The sequence below is a fragment of the Mesoplodon bidens genome (assembly GCF_964165515.1).
Source record: "Mesoplodon bidens genome assembly, chromosome: 1".
NCBI lineage: Eukaryota > Metazoa > Chordata > Mammalia > Artiodactyla > Ziphiidae > Mesoplodon > Mesoplodon bidens.
In genome coordinates, this window is record NC_138176.1 from 112,463,578 (window position 1) to 112,483,441 (window position 19,864).

General features: G+C 39.2%; 1 protein-coding gene across 3 annotated transcripts in view; it reads right to left on the reverse strand.

Moving 5' to 3' along the window:
- Nucleotides 1-19,864, reverse strand: part of TARBP1 (tRNA guanosine 2 -O-methyltransferase TARBP1) — a 66,251-nt gene that overhangs the window by 21,365 nt on the left and 25,022 nt on the right. For all 3 annotated transcript variants that reach the window (XR_014016700.1, XM_081244591.1, XM_081244592.1), the window contains exons 11-17: nucleotides 16,439-16,538; nucleotides 15,346-15,518; nucleotides 6,916-7,025; nucleotides 3,932-4,093; nucleotides 1,573-1,760; nucleotides 643-904; nucleotides 346-534 (exon numbers count right to left, since the gene is read on the reverse strand). Coding sequence is in view for 2 of the 3 variants with exons in the window: in XM_081244591.1 (XP_081100717.1) it covers nucleotides 346-534; nucleotides 643-904; nucleotides 1,573-1,760; nucleotides 3,932-4,093; nucleotides 6,916-7,025; nucleotides 15,346-15,518; nucleotides 16,439-16,538 (1,184 nt within the window). In the remaining variant the exon portion in view is untranslated. The remainder of the gene's footprint in view (nucleotides 1-345; nucleotides 535-642; nucleotides 905-1,572; nucleotides 1,761-3,931; nucleotides 4,094-6,915; nucleotides 7,026-15,345; nucleotides 15,519-16,438; nucleotides 16,539-19,864) is intronic.

Here is a 19,864-nt window from a genome sequence, read left to right on the forward strand (position 1 = left end):
ATAAATAACAACAAATCTAATATGTAATTACAAGTATAACTCTCTTCTTCATGTGCTACAGGTCATACAAATTAAAATGAAAACAGAAAGTTCCCTCTTTTTTCTAAAATCATCAGATTCACAGAAACAAAGTAGAACGGTGCTTGCCAGGGGCTGTAAGGCGGGGTGGGGAAAGGGGAGATGCTTAATGGGGACAGAGCTTCAGTTCCACAAGATGAAAAAGTTCTGGGGGTCTGTCATAATTATGTAAATATAGTTAACACTACTGAACAGTACACTTAAAAATGGTTAAGATGCTACATCTTATGTTACGTGCCTTTTAATCCCAATTTTTAAAAAAGTTACCTCTTTGATTTTGAAATATGCCTGGCCCTTGATTTTTGCAGCAATGGTAAGAACTTTGGGATCAAAAACAAACTGAACAAAAGCTTTTAAATTAGACCAGAATATCAGCTGAGTGTTGCTTAAAGAAGCTATGATTTTCCAAGCCATGTCAAAAGACACTATGCAGAGAGGTTCAGAGGAGGTCAGAAGCTGGTAGGGGGAAAAAAAAAAAAAAAGAAATACATAATTATCACAATTTCAGAAACTGATGGTCTGTTCTTATGGTTATTCTTTATTTCAGGTCTCACTGTATCTTACCTTGGGAACCAAAATTTTCATGCAATGGAACACAGGTAAAACTTGATCAGAAGGAAGAATTGTGAGGGCTTCTAGTGCGGACTGCAAAGTCCTTATTGGCATTTGAACAGCAGGTAGAATAGGCTCCAGAATTTCATCCTCTGAGGCTGGTATAAGGGTGTGATATTTTTTCAACAAGAAAGAGAGGCAGACCCACTGGTCATGAATATACTGGGCAACTATTCTCCCCCATCCTCGGGAAGATGATGACTCTTCAGAAAAACTGAGACAAAAAGTAAAGTTATACCCCATCCTTCTTTAAGTCTGTCTCAATTTCTTTTGCGTGTAGTAGTACACTATCGTTACAAGGGGAGAAATTAAACAGTCATTATTAAATATCCTGTCCACCAATAAACGAGGAAACCACACAAACCTCAATTTCCTAACTACACTGAAAGTAGATACTTGCACTCACTTTAAATGATTCACTGAAAACTAAATGCAGAAAAGTTAATGGGTTTCCAGTAACAGGGATGAATAATTTGATAATATGTTATAATCCTGAATGAAGCCTCATCTTTTTTTTTTTTTTTTTTTTTTTTTTTTTGCGGTACGCAGGCCTCTCACCTTTGTGGTCTCTCCCGTTGCGGAGCACAGGCTCCCGATGCACAGGCTCAGCGGCCATGGCTCACGGGCCCAGCCGCTCCACGGCATGTGGGATCTTCCCGGACCAGGGCACAAACCCGCGCGCGTCCCCTGCATCGGCAGGTGGACTCTCAACCACTGCGCCACCAGGGAAGCCCTGAAGCCTCATCTTGAAGCTTCCATAACCCTTTACGTAAGGCTGAGCAATCACTAATTATCTCAATGACTCAAACAAAAATGGATTTTTAAACATCAGCAAAAGAGATGCCTTTCATGTATATGCTGCTCTCCAAGGGGTGAACACACCTGCTGTCCTCCTCTGTGTGGGGCTTCTGCAGCGTCTGATTGAGCTGGAGACAGGAGAGGAACCTTTCCGTGGCTCCCGCATCCCGAGAGTCCAGCTGCAGCTCTGGCTTCTGGTCAATGGCCTCACACACCATGGCCAAGGCAGCCATACTAACAACTCTCTGAATCTGTCTACCCAGTGTCGGTTCCTGGGGAGGAAATGGGACAATCTTTTATTGAACATAAGCAAATCCTAACCAATAAGGACCCGAGCTCCCAGTCTACGGGAATCTCATGCCCTCCTCTCCCTCTTCGTGCCTGCTACTGAATATCAGAGGAAATAAAAGGAAATCCAATACATGTCACTCAGTTTACCATTTCTGTACAGATTGGTGGTAAACAAAGTGGCAATAAAAATTCAGCAATTCAGACTAAAAGCCAACTTGGATACAAAGTTCCTATGGGTGAGTCTTATTTCAACTGTTTGGCTAAAGTAGACTTAAAAAAAAAAAAAGACTCCTGGTATATATATAAACTACTCCTTCAGTCAGCTGTACGCTGCTTCTGGTGACACAGCACAGCAGTTAAGAGCTGGACTCGAACCACATGGCCTAGGTCTGGACCCTGGCTCTGCACTTACCACCAGTTGGCTGTGGACACACTACACCTTGGTTTACTCATCTGTAAGATGGGGACAGTAATAGAATCTACTTCACAGGATTATTGTGAAGATTAAATAAGTCGGTTATTTCACATAAAGCACTTGGAACTCTACAGGCAGGAGCAGAAAGGAGGAAACCAAGACAGCCTGGCTTTGTTCTTACAGAGAGAAAGTCAATAATCTCAACCAAGAAGCCAGGAGTGCAGGTAAGAACCTAGATAGGGAAAATACTTCCCTGAGAGACCAAAGCAGTTCTCCCAAATACTGCCCACCAGTAACATCTCTACAGAAAGGAACCTTCTACTACTTATTTCATACCTTCCCTCACCACCACCACAGAAAATCAAGTATCTCTGCAGATAAATTTTACTTAGCAACACTGCCAATATAGGAAATAAAATTTAGGGCTACTTTTGAGCCAATGCGGTCTCTATTAACCTTAAAGTAATTCAGTGAATTAGTAAAGAAAGTAAGCCAATCTTATAAATCACTGTGGTGTGGTTCAAAATTCTGGTCTACATTTAAAACTCACAATGTCCTTTTGTAACACTAATACACTAATATGCAGTAGACAGGATGCTGAAATATTCATCAGTCCTCCTTCTAATTTTCTTTTAATACAGTTCTTGAAAACTGCTTTAAAAATTAGATTATGAAAGCAATCAAGTAGCTATTTTAATTAGCAGCCCAGACTAGACTATGATTCAGCTCAAATTTTTAAAACCCTTACCATGTGTGTTAAGCGAAAACAGCTAACATTTACTGAGGACTCTCTATGTGCCAGGTACTGTTCTAAAGGTTTACCATGCATGAGCTTGCTTTATTCTCACATCAACCTTATAACCCTTATTTCACAGGTGCAGTAAATGAAGCACAGAGAGGTTAAGTAAGTTCCCCAAGGTCACACAGCTAGTAAAGATAAAGCCAGGATTCAGAACCAGGAAGTCTAACTCCAAAGCCTGTGCTCATAATCACTATGCCTTATTATATATCATGTTTCAGAAATGCCTCTAGGTACTAAAATCTAGTGGAGAAGACATATACACATAAATTATTCCAAAAACAAGTAAGATGGAAAAAAACACAAAAATGGAGGCATAAAGAGCAACAGATAAATGAAAAGGATGAGACACTGATCAAATTTCATTTAAGAGAAAATGTTACTTGAGCTGGGACGAAAAGGATGCACCAGATACTGACAAGTGTATGTTGAGGGGAGGGCGTTCTCAGTAGAAGGACCAGACACAATGAAAGCCCAGATGAGGCTGGATATGGCATGTGCTTGTGATCTGTGAAGCTCCCTATGGTGGCCTAGCGTGACTGCAGCATCGGGGGCTCTGTGGAACAGAAGGGGAGATGCTATAAACAACTGGGCTAGAAAATGAGGTAGAAATCCAAGCATGGAGGCTCTGGACACTGGACTGGTGAATTTGGACACATCAGAATGTCCCTTACTGGTACCCAGGCAAAACACCTAGTGAAAATCCACTCTCTGTATCTAAATGATTTTACGATTGCAGTCACCACACCTTTATTATGTACCTAATATTATGACAGGAGTCCCAATCTTCATCAAATATTATGAACAAGGGATATTATTTTCAAAATTAAATTTCAGCAGATGCTTTTTATGTATCAAAATATTGTCTAATAGTCAAATATGTATTCTGTGTATGCCTTACTCAACATAATTACAAGCCTTGAAGCAAAGAGGATTACCTGTCCATGGTCCATCTCTTGAAGATGCCGAATGGATGCGTTTTTCAAAGGAGAAATAACTCTCCAAATAGGGTTGCCTCTTTTCCATCCAACCTTCAAGTGGAGATTTATAAGTTCAGTTAATACCATCAGGTACAAATGGCAACGATCCAGATCTGAAACCTAAGAGAAACAATAAACACTTAACAAGCAAGGTTCATGATTTTCACAAAGCTATGAGAGCTTAGGCAGGAAATAAATTAGTTTATCTAAAAGTACTAAAAGACGACATTGATGAGAGGAGAAGTCATCTCTTCCAAGACGCCTTCCATCAACTCCCCAGGCAGAGCTAAGCACGTCCTCCTCTGTGCTTAGACGGTGACTCTGCATTCAGCACGACTTACTCAGCTGGCTCCCCACCTTGATTATGAGACCCTGGAAGGCAGAAACTATGTTCTACCAATTCTTGCCTCCCAGGCTAACACATCATAAATAATCACAATAACAAGTATAGCAACTGCCACTGCCACTTCCTTAGCTTCAGGCAGTTGTAATACTCCATTCTCACAAGGAATGGTCACTGTCCCACTTTCCTAAGTTCAGAGAGGTTAAACAACTTACCCAGCATATCACAGATAGTAAGCTGGATGGGGGGCAGGGAAGGGGACAGAATTAAAGGCAGGGCTTCTCGACTCATAGACACAGGCAGACTGGGTTCGGTCCAGCTCTACCATCACCAGCTCTGTGACCTACTGCAAGTGACCTAACCTCTTTGGGCCTCAGATTCCTTACCCGTAAAATGGGGAGGGTAGTATCTCTCCGTCACAGGGTTTTTGTTGAAAGAATTAAGTGAGAGGGCTTCCCTGGTGGCGCAGTGGTTGGGAATCTGCCTGCTAATGCAGGGGACACGGGTTCAAGCCCTGGTCCGGGAGGATCCCACATGCCGCGGAGCGACTAAGCCCGTGAGCCACAACTACTGAGCCTGCGCGTCTGGAGCCTGTGCTCCGCAACGGGAGAGGCGGCGACAGTGAGAGGCCCGCGCATGAAGAGTGGCCCCCGCTTGCTACAACCAGAGAAAGCCCTTGCACAGAAACGAAGACCCAACACAGCAAAAATAAATTAATTAATTAATAAACTCCTACCCCCAACATCTAAAAAAAAAAAAAAAGAAAGAATTAAGTGAGAGAAAGCATTCTGAAGGGACTGGCCCTGAGTGGTAGCCTTGCTTATTATCGCTGTGCCAATGACTCTACCCTCAGGCTTCCGTGGCACACAGGAAGCACAGGATTCATTCAGTTTATTAGTTTTTACTGAGCAACGCTTAGATGCCAGGCGCTTTGCCGAGCGCTAGGATACAATGCAGAGAGAAGGAAACAACGCCAGGGCTTGGTGCCAAGACAACACAGAGGGTGAGAGTGAGGGATAAAGCTGCCAGGATTCCCAAGTTTTAGGCCTGAAGAAACCGGCTGGATCATGTACATCCACCGAGAAGGGAACCTGGGGCGGGGGAAGGTGGATAACCTCCTGCAGGAACGATAAGGAGTTCAGTTTTAAATAGCGTATATGGGGGAAATTCAACCTGAGTTGTCAAACAGCAATTGGCTGAATGCACATTCATCTCAGAAGGTCAGTCTGAGGTAGAAAGGAATGGGAGGGTCCCTGGCATAACTAAAGCTGGGGATGCCGATGAGGTCACCTAGACAGGAGAGAATGAGAAAAGGAGGGGCCCGGGCCAACCTGAAAACCTCTGACTTCCAAGGCTACACAGCAGAGAATGGACATTGGTGGGAGTAACGGCCAGAGTGATGGGAAACAGCAGGAGAATGACGTCATAAACGCCAGCGTTTCAAGGTGGAGGTGTCAACAGTGTCCACTGGGGCTGAGGGTGTCCAGAGAAACATGGTTTGAAAAGCATCGCCAGGTGCAGGACAAAGGAGCCACTTCTACTCACAGGAGCTGAGGGGTCTGTTTACAGACCAGCTCACAAAGGGAAGGAAACAGGGCACCAGAAGGAATGCGGAACTGAGCGGGTTCTTGTTAGATGAGGGACCCTTAAAACTGTTTCAACGCTCATGGAAAGAATCCAGGAGGAAAGGAGAGGTGAGAAATACAAGAAAGAGAGAGGCTGATCAACAGGGTAAAGTCGCTGAGCAAATGGGAGGGGATGAGATCCAGACCGCCTTCCTCTCCTGTAAGGGAGGGAAGGCAGGGAGGATGGATTCAGGGGTGGGTGAGGCAGACACCTGGCAGTCTGAAGCGGGGGTGACGCTGGCGGAGGCTGCTGTTTCCTCTGTGAAGTGAGGGGGACGGTTCATCTCTCCCTGATTCACGGCCCCGTGCGGGTAGCTTGAAATCAACCACGGAAACTGATAAACACTACAAATTAGGGCTTTTCCCCCAAGAGCCAGTTGTTAAATACTGACCATCACGCTGCTGAGGGGAAGGAAAATACCATCACGCTGCTGAGGGGAAGGAACATGGGGGAAGAGATTTTTATTAAACTCTAATAAGCTACCAAATAAATGTGCTTAATTGGGAATTCTAATACCTAATGTATTAAAGAGTGGATTTTTCAAAATAATTTTAAACTATTATATGAGTTTACTTTTAAAAATCTTTCCATCTGAAGGATAAAATCACATTAACCTTTCCCTTTTTTTTTGTTTTTTTTGCGGTACGCAGGCCTCTCCCCGCTGCGGCCTCTCCCGTTGCAGAGCACAGGCTCCGGACTAGCAGGCCCAGCGGCCATGGCTCACGGGCCCAGCCGCTCCGCAGCATGTGGGATCTTCCCGGACCGGGGCACGAACCCGTGTTCCCTGCATCGGCAGGCGGACTCTCAACCACTGCGCCACCAGGGAAGCCCTAAAACATATTTTTTTCTGCTCCCAAACGCCACTTTTTGAGAAACTATCACGTTAATTTTCAACTTAATACAGTGCCTGCCAGTCAGTAATCACTCAAAATATTGATGAAAAGACTGAAAAGTTACTCCAATACATACTTACACTACTTAGTTCCTTCATAGTAAGTCTTCTGAGAATAAATTCTGAAACACTCTCTGTGGTAGACATGACAAAGTTCTGAAGAAGAGTAAACACTTCGTCTGTATGTGCAACTAAAATGAGAGAAATAAGTTTATTTGGTACAAAGTACACCCGACAGTCTAGTAAAAGCTCACCTATGTTACGCATATACATGAATCACTTACCAAAAATGAATTCTAACAATATAATAGTCATTAATACCATGGGGATATCTACAATTAATCTTAAAAATCATTTAGGCGTTTTAGTTCTGGATAAGATGCAACAAAGACACACTGCCCTCTCTCACTGAATTCAGCTACAAAACCTGCACGGAATATTCGAAACAGCCATTTGAAGACTGTGAAAGGCAAAAAGCAGCAGATGGATTCAGAAAGAAGTAACCCTGAACAGCGGTGAGTTTGCTTCTGTCCTCCTACAGACTGGACCCACGTCAAGAAAGTGGGCAGCAGACTGGGCGCCCACATTCTGGTCAGGGAATGAAAGAGGAGAATCTCAGAGAACCGGACGGTGAGTACTTAGGAGATTCCAGAGAGGGAGGCGCTCAGGAAAATGGCCCCAGCAAGTGGCTTATGAAGTGCTGGGCTTACCCCTGAACTGCTAGGCCTGGATGTGATACTATTCAGCACGTCAAAGACTTTCAGAACGGAACTAACAGACAACTGCACAGGTCCTAGCCTGACCACCAGATGGAACACGTGGGGCACAGGTCAAGAGAGCACCGCAAAGGACATGAAAACAAAACTGACAGTGGAACCAGCACCCACAAAAGCTGGAACATCAGGAACTGAGGCCTAAACCAAGACAGACTGACTGTCTGCTACACAAAAATATCAACACTGTCCACAGGATCTGACCAAGATCCAGGGTCTCACAATACAATATTCAAAATATCTAGGATACAGTAAAAAATAACTGGGTATATGAAGCGTGAGCTATTCCCTATCTCACATGGGAAAAGAATCTACGGATGAAAACACCAAGATGATGGTGATTTAAGAATAACCTGACCAAGACTTTAAAGCAGCTATTAAAAAATGCTTCAACAATCAATCAACACACACTCTTGAAACAAACCAGAAAGTCTCAGGAAACTAATAGAAGATATACACAAAAACCAAACAGAGATTTTATCACGGAAAGTACAATAACTGAAAATTTAAAAACTCACTGGATGGGATTAATAGAAAGGAGATGCAAGAGAAAAGAATCAGTGAACTTGAAAACAAATCAATAAAATATGCAATCTGACACGGTATAGCCAAACTACTGACAACCGAAAACAAAGAAACAATCTTGAAAGCACAGAGAAACAACTTATTACCTGGGGGAAAAACAATGTGAATGACTACAGAGTTCTATTGAGAAACCATGGAGGCCAGAAGCAAATGGAACACTTAAATTGCTGAAAGAAAAGACCTATCAAACCAGAATTTTATATCCAACAAAAATATTATTTAGAAGGCAAAATAAAGACATTCTCAGATGAAGGGAAACTATGAGAATTCATTGCCAAGAAACTTGCTACAAAAGAAATATTAAAAGACATTTTCGAACAAATGGTATACAATGCCACAGGAAAACATGGAACGTCAGGGATGAAAGAGCAAAACAAACTGTAAATATCTTAGTAAATACAACAGACTCTTGAGTCTTTAAAATTTGTTTGATGGTTGACAGCAAAAAACATAACATTATCCAGTAGGATTTTCAACAAGAGTAAATGTAAGATATCTGTAATAAATGGGGGAGAGGAGGGTAAGGGACCTATAAGGTAATAACATTTCTATGTTAATTTTAAGTGGTAAAATATTAATTCTAAGCTGACTGTAAAAAGTATGTACATCATAATCCCTAGAGTAAGAGATAAGTCCATAATTATAGTTGGGTTCAACAATCCTAAAATCAGCAAGAATACAAACTGAAAAAAACCATGAAGCTCTTGAATACAATTGACATTTATAGAACACTCCCCCCAACAACAGCAGAACACATACTCTTTTCAAGTGTACATGGAATAGTTACCAAAATAAACCACACCTAGATCATTAAATAAACCTTAACAATTTTTTAAAAGTTGAAATTGTACGAAGTATGCTCTTTTGACTAGAACAGAATTAAATTAAAAAGCAATAACAGAAAGACAACAGAAAAATCTCTAAATACATTTCCAAATAATTCACGGGTAAAAGAGACAGTCTCAAAAAAAAAATCAGAAAATATTCTTAACTGAAAATACAACATACCAAAATTTGTGGGATGCAGTTACAACAAAACTTAAGAAAATTCATAGCATTAAATGTAATTTTAAGAAAGAAGAGAGATCTAAAATCAATAATCTAAGCTTCCACCTAAATGTCAATAAAAAAGCAAAATAAAACAAAAGCAAGCACAAAGATGTAAACATAAAAACCCAGAAATCAATGAAATTGAAAAGAGAAAAATCAACAGAGAAAATTCAATGAAACCAAAAGTTGGTTCTTTGAAAAGGTCAATAAAATTGATAAACCACTAGCCAGTCTTAGAGAGACAGAGAGAGAGCACTACCACATCCACTATCAGGAGTTAAAAAGGAATTACTTCAGACCCCAGATCCTGCAGGCATTTAAAGGATAAGGGAACACTATGGGCAACTCTAGAAATATAACTGTCCTCATTCACAAATGACATCACTGTCTACCAAAAAATCCCAAGGACCTATTAAAAAAATTGCTACAACTATTAAGTGCTTCAGCAAGGTTACAGGATACAAGGTCAACACACAAAAATCAATCACATTTCTGTATACTAGCAAAGCACAATTGAAAACCAAAAATTTTTAAAATATATCATTTACAATAATCTTCCTCCAAAAGATATAAATCTAACAAAACCTGCACAGGATCTATATGCTGAAAGCTAAAAAACTCTGATGAAAGAAATAAAAGACAGCCTAAATAAATCAAGAGACGTACCATATTCATGAATTAAAATCTCAATATAATAAAGAAAGCAATTCTAAAAAAATTGATCTGTAGATTTCATGCAATTCCAATCAATTCCAGCAGGATTTTTTTCGTAAATGCAAACAAGCTGATTATAAAGTTTATATTGAAAGGCAAAGGAGCTAGAATAGCTAGAAATATTTCTGACAAAGAAGAATAAATTTGAAAGAATAACAATACCTATTTAGAGACTTACTGTAAATCTACAGTAACCAAAACAGTACAGTATTGGCAAGGGATAAAAATACAGATCAAAAGAATCCAGAAATAGATCCACATAAATATGGTCAATAAATTATTGAGCTATAAATCACATATCTTACAATTCACCCATTAAAGGTATATAATTTGGGGCTACCCTGGTGGCGCAGTGGTTGAGAGTCCACCTGCTGATGCAGGGGACATGGGTTCGTGCCCCGGTCCAGGAAGATCCCACATGCTGTGGAGCGGCTGGGCCCGTGAGCCATGGCTGCTAAGCCTGTGCATCCAGAGCCTGTGCGCTGCAACAGCGAGAGGCCCGCATACCGCAAAAAAAAACAAAAGTGTATAATTTAATCGTGTCTAGTACAGACACTCCCATTTACCACTGCAACAAAAAGAATAAAATACCTAGGAATAAACCTATCTAAGGAGACAAAAGACCTGTATGCACAAAACTATAAGACACTTGATGAAAAAAATTAAAGATGATACAAACAGATGGAGAGATATACCATGTTCTTGGATTGGAAGAATCAACACTGTGAAAATGACTATACCATCCAAAGCAATCTACAGATTCAATGCAGTCCCTATCAAAATACCAATGGCATTTTTCACAGAACTTGAACAAAAAAATTGCACAATTTGTATGGAAACACAAAAGACCCTGAATAGCCAAAGCAATCTTGAGAAAGAAAAACGGAGCTGGAGGAATCAGGCTCCCTGACTTCAGACTATACTACAAAGCTACAGTAATCAAGACAGTATGGTACTGGCACAGAAACAGAAATATAGATCAATGGAACAGGATAGAAAGCCCAGAGATACACCCATGCACATAGGGTCAGCTTATCTTTGATAAAGGAGGCAAGAGTATACAATGGAGAAAAGACAGCCTCTTCAATAAGTGGTGCTGGGAAAACTGGATAGCTACATGTAAAAGAATGAAATTAGAACACTTCCTAACACCATACACAAAAATAAACTCAAAATGGATTAAAGACCTAAATGTAAGGCCAGACACTATAAAACTCTTAGAGGAAAACATAGGCAGAACGCTCTACGACATAAATCACATCAAGATCCTTTTTGACCCACCTCCTAGAAAAATGGAAATAAAAACAAAAATAAACAAATGGGACCTAAGGAAACTTAAAAGCTTTTGCACAGCAAAGGAAACCATAAATAAGACGAAAAGACAACCCTCAGAATGGGAGAAAATATTTTCAAATGAAGCAACTGACAAAGGATTAATCTCCAAAATATACAAGCAACTCATGCAGCTCAATATCAAAAGAAAAACCAACCCAATCCAAAAACGAGCAGAAGACCTAAATAGACATTTCTCCAAAGAAGATATACAGATTGCCAACAAACACATGAAAAGATGCTCAATATCACTAATCATTAGAAAAATGCAAATCAAAACTACAATGAGGTATCACCTCACACCGGTCAGAATGGCCATCATCAAAAAATCTACAAACAATAAATGCTGTAGAGGGTATGGAGAAAAGGGAACCCTCTGCACTGTTGGTGGGAATGTAAATTGATACAGCCACTATGGAGAACAGTATGCAGGTTCCTTAAAAATTAAAAATAGAACTAATATATGACCCAGCAATCCCACTAGTGGGCATATACCCTGAGAAAACCATAATTCAAAAAGAGTCATGTACCACAATGTTCATTGCAGCACTATTTACAATAGCCAGGACATGGAAGCAACCTAAGTGTCCATCGACAGATGAATGGCTAAAGAAGATGTGGCACATATATACAATGGAATATTACTCAGCCATAAAAATAAATGAAATTGAATTATTTGTAGTGAGGTGGATGGACCTAGAGTCTGTCATAGAGAGTGAAGTAAGTCAGAAAGAGAAAAACAAATACCGTATGCTAACACATATATATGGATTCTAAAAAAAAAAAAGTCCTGATGAACCTAGGGGCAGGACAGGAATAAAGATGGAGGTGTAGAGAATGGACTTGAGGACACAGGGAGCAGAGGAAGGGTAAGCTGAGATGAAGTGAGAGAGTAGCATGGACATATATACAGCACCAAATGTAAGACAGAAAGATAGATAGTGGGAAGCAGCCACATAGCACAGGGAGATCTGCTCAGTGCTTTGCTACCACCTAGGGGGTGGGATAGGGAGGGTCAGAGGAAGAAGCAAGAGGGAGGGGATATGGGGATATACATATGCATACAGCTGATTCACTTTGTTATACAGCAGAAACTAACACAATACCGTAAAGCAATTATACTCCAGTAAAGACGTTAAAGAAAAAAAAATGGTTAAAGTGTAAATTTTGTTATGTATATTTTACCACAATTTTTAAAAAATAAAAGCTACCTCAGGAGGAAAAGTTCAAAGAGACACAAAAGATCAAGGCCAGAAAACAAAAGCAACTCAGGAAAAAAGTGACAGCAACAAGGATTACACGTGGATAGTGTATGTGGATATATCCACATATACTGGGTTGGCCAAAAGTTCGTTTGGGTTTTTCCATAAGATGGTATGGCAAAAACCGAACGAAATTTTTGGCCAACCCAATATATTATATGTGGATATTGTGACACATTCAGCAAGTAGTTAGGACAGAAGTGTGATAAGGCCAGTTACTTTGACCCATATAATCCAATGCAACAAAGGGAGAGTTATAGTGTAACTACAAGTACGTTTCCTCAAATATTAAGATAAACATTGTACAGTTATTCTGAATTTAAAAAAATAACCACTGGAACATCAGTTATTTAGAGCTTTAAGCTGACAGAAGCAGCAGAGACCATTTAACCAAAGTTATGAATTAGGCTTTAGTTTATTTTGAACATTTTAGAACATCTTTGGGGGAGTTTTAAGTAAAATGGGTTTTCCCACATAAGCCATTATTGCTCGTAAGTAGGTGAAAATGTGTTTGCATTTCCCAGGAGTATGTTTTAATTTTACACGTCTTCCCTTCTGCAGCAGACCCAGGCTTAGCCAAGTATCCCCGTATATACTATATAAATAGCTGTAAATACAATGTAAATAGTTGCTGGAGCACGGCAAATTCAAGTTTTGCTTTTTGGAACTTTCTGGAATCTTTCCCCTGAATATTTTCAGTCTATGGTTGGCTGAATTCATAAATACAGATGGCTTACTGTACCTAGTTATTTCTGACTTTACCATTATGTGTTCACTGACCCTTGTACTAGTAGTTAATCCTAGATTATTTACTCATTTATAAAATGGAAAAACTCTTTTCCTCTTCCCCCATCAAAGAAATCCTTTCAGGATTTAGATCTATTTAAAGTTAGTTAAATAGATCTAAATTAGCAGATATAAGCTATTATATATAGAATGGATAAACAACAAGGTCCTACTGTATAGCACAGAGAACTATATTCAATATCCTGTGATAAACCATAATGGAAAAGAATATTAACAAAAGGTAAATATATGTATAACTGAATCACTTTACTGTACAGCAGAAATTAACACAACAGTGTGAACAGCTATACTTCAGTTAAAAAAACATAAAGTTAATTAAGCTTATTATGGTTTACCAATTATCTGGAAGTCAACTAGTGTCAAAATTACACACTGATTTCTTTGGCTCTTACTTGTAGTATAATGAGAGATGCATGAGCAGCAATGGGAACTTACATTCTGCAGATGAGAACATAAAACGTGTACACAACTGCTTAGAAAAACAACTTTCCATTATCTTAAAAGCTGAATATGTACATACTCTAAGAACCAGTCACTTTGGCCCCAGGGGCACGCATGTGCCCTGGAGAGACACAGGCCTAGAAGAGACATGTAGACAAGTGTTCAAGGCAGCACTGTACATAATAGTAGTAGACAAAATGCAATCCAGTGTCCAGCAGTAGAAGAACGCATAACTGTGGTGTCATCACACAATGGAAGGTAACACAACGGGGAAAATGCGAAGTGTAAGAAAGGACATGCATGGATGATTCTTAGAAACCCGTTACGTGAAAAAGTTACAGAAGGCTTCTTACAGTAAAGTAACATTTCTATAAAGCTCAAAAGCAGGAAAATGAGACAATATATTGCTGAGGAGTATCGATTTATGTGGTAAAACCATTTTTTAAGTGCATGGAAGTGATACAGATAAAAGTCAAAATAAGGAGGCAAAAGGCAGGGATTGAGGAGTCACAGGTAAATTCCTTCTTAGCAACAAATGCCATGGTGGCGGTTCATGGGTGTTTATTCAATTACTTTGCATCATAATTACATATAACCATCACACGTTCTTGTGTGTATCAAATATCACAACAATTTTCCAAAAGGTACCCGTAACCCAGTCCTGCACTTGAAGGCACTGAGTCTAGTGCTTTCAACAGTCAAGACATGTCAAATGAACCCAAATTTATGCCCTTAAAGGAGTTAAAAGTCTTATAAAAAGTTACTGTTATGTGTACAGCATTCGGTTCTGCTACCATTACCAAAAATACCAGAACTTGGAAACAAGCTTTAATATTTCACAAGCCTATATTAAAATCTAAACTTTCATATTATCCTCAGGTTTAACCTAATACCAATGCTTCTCTAGAATACTCTTTTCTAAATAGAAAATTTCTAAAATTCCAAATGAAACTGGTCAGAAAGATTGGGAATCAAGGCTTACCCATCGATATTTTCATATCTGATGTCCATGGGTTTTCAACTACTGTTTTATATAAATCTTAGTTTAAGGAACAAAGAAAGTGCTCAATGCTTCCATCTACCACCACTGTACTTCCTGGATGAAGTATTTTCTACTTAGAGGTGCTGAGGGATGAACACATTTAAAAACAAATAATTATAAAATTATTACTATTCTCATGCTTTAGTTTACTTTCTGCAACATCCAGCAGCACAGTGGCAATTAGAAATGGATCTTGGCTTAAAACATGTATGAAATAGTGATCATTTTCAATAGTCTGGAAATCAATGAGAGCCCATTGGGAAAAAAAAAAAGCAAAAGCAAATGAAATCACATTCTAAAATCAACAGTGAGCAACAAATGTAAATATTAAAATGCCAGCTCGGTGAGGGCAGTTTGCTACTTTGCCTCTGCATCCCCAGCACCACCAGGAGATACTCAGTAAATATCTGTTGAATGCACGAAGTTAAAAGGTCAGGAATTTCCTCTCATTCTGAGTACCAACGATATATCCAGCAAAACACCAACAGAAACTAATGATCCTCACCATCTTGGGTACTGGAACCTTTCAACAAGCAAGTGTGCAGTAACTTCAACAGCAACTGCAGGCATCTGTCAGTTTTCAGCAAGGGCATGTAGGCATTTGTACCAAACTTCACAAGGGCATCCAGGAGAGGATCTAAGAATATCCTTAATACATTCTGTGTCCTCCGCTTTTCACTAGACATTAAAAGACACGCCCAAATCAAGCATTTCAAAAGCATAAAGAAATTGTTTTCCATCTACAGTCGTGGAACTGGTTAGCTAATGATTCCATTGGACAGAATTACTATTAGGGATGATCCAAACACCTAGAACCTATTAGGATGGACCTTCCTGTTTGTGCTTTTTCAGTGAGTTCAGCGATTCACTGGTGAAGAAAGCACAGGGAGCAACACATGTTCTCAACTTTGGGCACAGTATGAATGAAATCCTATATCCAATTTACTGGCAAATTAAAATGCTGAGACCTCGCTTCCATATTGCAAAAAACCAAAAAACAAAACAAATATATGCCAGTCAAGGAAATGAGACATGTTAACAAAAAAATATATAAAGCATTAAAGATTTGTGAAAAACTGTTATCACTAACTTTAGTACTAAAACTTTGTCTAGAAAAGAGATTTGATGTTAATCAAATTAATTGTATTATCATGCAAATACATACACTACCTAATGAAGCTGCTTATTGCAACAATTATATAATCTGGTGACAATCTGCTCATGTTTCTCAAAATATAAATTAGATTGTTTTATCTTTATTACCTTTTAAAAAAAATAACACATTTTACAAAAGGGTAAAATCCAGGAAATGTCTTTACCTAATCTTATGCTAGGACCTTACAGCCCATTCTTCTAATATTCTCATACAAAACCTATGATTTGTGTATATAGTTTTTTTTTGACCTTCTCTAGTTTAAACCTCTAATCCTATGAACTTATTGTTAATTTTAAACATTTTTAAAGCATACTGCCAATGTTCTAGTTCCTTCCTTTAATACACTGTGATCAATTCCATACCAATCATTGAAAAGTCTGAATATGTACCATAAATCTGATTAGCCTTTTTTAAAGAAAGTTTTAAGTTTAGAAACACTTACCTATATTCACTCTTCATTCCTTCCACATCTATGGCCAGCAAGACCATCACAGCAACAAGCTTGGCTTCAAGCCAATCAGGCATACAGCAGTTTTCTCCTCCTTAAATAACAATAGTTAAGGTTTGCAAAGCATTATCAAAATCCTTCCAAGATGATGTTTCAAAAATAACACAGCTAAATGATTATGTTTTATCCATATTAGAGAAATACAGCTGAGAAGAAATATAGAACACCCCACAGCATGGCTCATTGTTACACACTTAACTGTGAACACAAAGACATCTCTGCATGCCGACTACATGCCATGCACTGGCCTCAGTGCTGCAGACACAATGGTTCCTGTCCTCACGATATTTACAGTGCAGGAGAAAAGAGCATTCATCAAAGAATATGTAGAGAAATGTAAAATGATAACTGTAGTGAGTGCTCTAAATGGTACAAGTAGAGTGTATATTGGGAAGTAAGACAAAGTCACGCTGAAGCAATGACAGTTGAGCTGGGTATAAAAGCTGGGAAAGAATGAGGTAGGTGAAGGGAGACATGACCTTTCCAGGTGGAAGGAAGTTCATGTCAAGGGCCTCCAGCAGGGGAGAGCACACCATATTCCAGGAAAGGGCTGGGGTAAACAATAGGAGGGAGTACCAAAGATGAGGTTACAGGACCAGGCGGGAGAGACCAGGGACTTCGTAGGCATGTAACAGGTTTCTGTCTTCATCTCAAAGGCAAGAGGAAGACACTAAAGGTCAAAGTGAATGTGTATAAAGAAGTGGAGGAGACATTTGTTAGATCAAAGTTTGTATTTTAAAAAGATTTCTCTATGTACAATGTGGAAAAGAGATTTTAGAGGAAGCAAGAGTAGATGCAAGGTGACTGGGTTAAGAGGCAATTCTGGCATCTCAGTTGAGAGGTGAGAGTTCCCTGAAATGGAACCAGAAAGGGGATGGAATGGATACAGACACAAAGGCTTTGCTTCTTAGACCTGTGTTCAAACCCCAGTCCGAATGTTTGTTAGCTGTGGGAGTCTGGGACAGCCGAATGTTCTCTCAGAAAGCTTAGGTCATCTTCTATGAGATCAAACTAAATAAACCTATGACTTTCCTTGGGTTTATTATAAAAATTAAATAATATATGCAGAGTTCCTAGAACAACTTTTGGAAGACAGAACTTGGTTAACTGATAAAATTATTTTCCTATCACTGAAAGCCAGTTAAAGTAAAATAAATCATAGATAGAACATTTCATTTTCATTCTATTGTAAGATTATACTCTTCATCTCAACTCCCAAGAAAAATTTAGTTAAGGGATCTAGTTTTCCAGCCCAGCGGTTCAGATACTTAAAACATATTTTAAAATATTCTAATAAATTTGGAGAGTAATTCAATATATTTTGATACAAATTTGTTAGAATAGTACAGAAGACAGACAATACTAAAAACATACTTGTATGGAGGGTAACTTAGTTTAAAAATGCAACAAAAGGATAAACTTTATTCTTTAAAATGTTATAAATATCATTTAGTTATCAGTAAGAAATCTGTATTTTTTAGACAATCTAAAAGTTGGTCTTTTGGCTCTCCAAAATAGGTTAAGTTTATAGGTGTTTATAAAAGTGAATTATTGAAATTTGTTCTCAAACATTTTTACTCACATTAGCTTTATATCCCACATTTACATATAAAAACTCATTAATGAAGACTAAAATGAAATCAAATGCCAATTCAGTATTCAGTTGCCTATAATTTCTAGCAAGCATATAATCAGATATCTTTTGACCTTGTAGGAGGCAGGGGTCAGGTAGGGGTGCTATTTGAGAATGAAATGTTTCCAATCACAATGCCACTTTTTGAAGTCCTAAACAATTTTTCACTTCGGATACTGAAAGGGAAGGTTATAAATCAGAAGTTTCGTGGATTTTTAATGATTTCTGATTTCAAGGAGAGCCACAGGACCAGGCTGATAACATTAGAGTGCCTGATCCAGTGGAGGACACTCCTGCAGAGGTTTCTGCCAAGTCCTCTACCACCACACTAGGGAAATCCAGGCTACAGAACAGTGGGTCGCAAACCTCAGCATGTATTAGAAGTCCCCCAGAGGGCTTGTTAAAACCCGGAGGGTAAGCCCTACACTCAGAGTTTCTGATTCAGCAGGTGTGGGATAGAGTTTGAGAATTCACATTTCTAAAATGTTTCCAGGTGATGCTGATGTTGCCTGTCTGGAAATCCTTCTCGGAGAACCACTGGCAGAGAATCCTTTATACACTCTCCCCCCTTTCTCTCTCTGAGGCTAGAAAAGTGAAAGTAAGCAACAACGGTCTTAAAGAAACAAAAGGTCACTGGCTACCTTCAATCACCTTAATTTACCTCTAAATTATCACTCAAATCTTGCTACCACAATTCTAAAAACTGAGTGTAATTCTAGAAAATGCAAAGTAATCTATAGTGTCAGAAAGCATACCAGGGTTGGTCTGGGGATGGAAAGGGACAGGTACAAGTGGGAGACAGGGATTATACTACAAAGAGGTGTGAAAACACTTGGAGGGGTGATGGATGTGTTCATTATCTTGTTATACTGATGGTTTCGTGAGCACACACAGAGGTCAAACCCATTACACTGCATAGTTTAAATATGTGCAATTTAATGTATGCCAATCATACCTCAATAAAGCTGTTTCTAAAATTTGTTACACAGCTGCAGTATACTACTTTGGGATTATTACATATCTTCAGCTTGGTTACATTTTAAGTAGGCACATCATTTAACTACAAAATCTTTACTCAAAATATCCTTTCTGATGGACTCTCTAATTTAAGTATAAATTTCTTCAAATATATTTCACTTTTTGGTTGATCTTAACATTTCCAAGTTTTGACAAGCTTTTACTGCTGCTTCCAAACTATATCTCACTTTCTCTATTTCAGAAAGCCTTCTCTGAAAGCTCTCCAACATTTCTGCTTGTTGATGATGCTGGTTTTGTGTGGTTTTAGTTGTTCTTGCTTTGTTTTGCTATATATCACATATATGGTATGGTACATAAATATCTACCTAACGTATATCCATCCTTATCTCTTAACCATTCCTACCTGGCGTCCATGCTATAGACAGACAGAAACAGATGGATGCCTACCTACTTTCAGTTCCCTGGATGCAAGTTCATCCAAGCCTTGCAGGGTACGCCTTCTCCCTTTCCACCTTAATTTCTATTCACTCGTTAGCTGTCACCTCGTCTGGTGACCTCTCCTGATCCCCACAGGTCTACCTGTTCTGGATCAGTATTGCTCACCCGGTCCCCCATCCCAGTGCTTATGGCTTTCAGGGCATTGCACTAAGATTATCTGCTTACTTATCAACTCCCTTGCTAGACCATGCTCTCTCTGAGGGTGGGGGACATACCTTTTATCTCTGTAACTCCAGTGTCTGGCACTTAGA